The sequence below is a fragment of the Rhagoletis zephyria genome, unplaced genomic scaffold, assembly GCF_001687245.7.
Source record: "Rhagoletis zephyria isolate East Lansing unplaced genomic scaffold, Rhagoletis_zephyria_1.1 Rzeph_scaffold_25412, whole genome shotgun sequence".
Classification (NCBI taxonomy): domain Eukaryota; kingdom Metazoa; phylum Arthropoda; class Insecta; order Diptera; family Tephritidae; genus Rhagoletis; species Rhagoletis zephyria.
This window is the reverse complement of record NW_016182470.1, coordinates 4854-5582: the sequence shown is the minus strand read 5'-3', so window position 1 is coordinate 5582 and position 729 is coordinate 4854. Positions and strand designations below refer to the sequence as shown.

General features: G+C 47.7%; 1 protein-coding gene across 1 annotated transcript in view; it reads left to right on the top strand.

The window, feature by feature from the left end:
- LOC108382144 (uncharacterized) overlaps window positions 1-198 on the top strand; it is a gene marked incomplete at its 3' end in the record, with an annotated part of 475 nt that extends 277 nt beyond the window's left edge. The window contains exon 2 of the mRNA XM_017638541.1: window positions 1-198. Coding sequence (XP_017494030.1) covers window positions 1-198 — 198 coding nt within the window.
- Window positions 199-729: the final 531 nt, after the last annotated feature.

The window sequence follows — 729 nt, the reverse complement described above, 5'->3', positions numbered from 1 at the left end:
CGACGTCGCGATTCAATCACGCCTTCACTAAGTCCACGCGAATCAATTGAGCATCAGCGCGTACCTTCATGCAAGAATAACAATAGAGAACGACCTCGAAAGTTAACTTCGATTCCACTTCTTCGGCGTGCACCAGCTGGACATCCATATGAAGCAGCATGCAACAAAGTCCTTGCACCACAGCGTCGTGATCAAACCGTACATTNCGTCGTGATCCAACCGTACATCTGTGCTTAGTTTGCCACCGGTATCACGCACTCAGATTTTGCAAGTTTTTCTTGGAGCTGACTGTAGAAGATCGCATCCGTTGCGTACGTAAATTCAAATACTGCTCGAATTGTCTAGCTAGAACACATCGGAAGACACAGTGCACATCGCCTGACAACTGCAAAACCTGTGACCGACCACACCACTCGTTACTACATCGTCCACTACCTGGCGAGCAAACCACAGTCAATCTTTTTACTAATACAACCCGCCGGGCCGTAGCAGAAGGCATCAATGCATTGGAACGAGTACAGGAATCCCTTGCACCTTGCCATGTTTAAGCGACTTACGCACTTAAAATACACCTCTGCTAAAGAGAACGCAGCCACCCTCTTTTCGAACTTACGGCAGTTCGATGTGGCCATGCGACTGCTATAAATAGGGGCACCTTATTGGTTCTTCTCCCTTCTTCTGTTCTTCTCCTTTTTCGACCATACGGATTGGACCATCATCGAGAAAGTA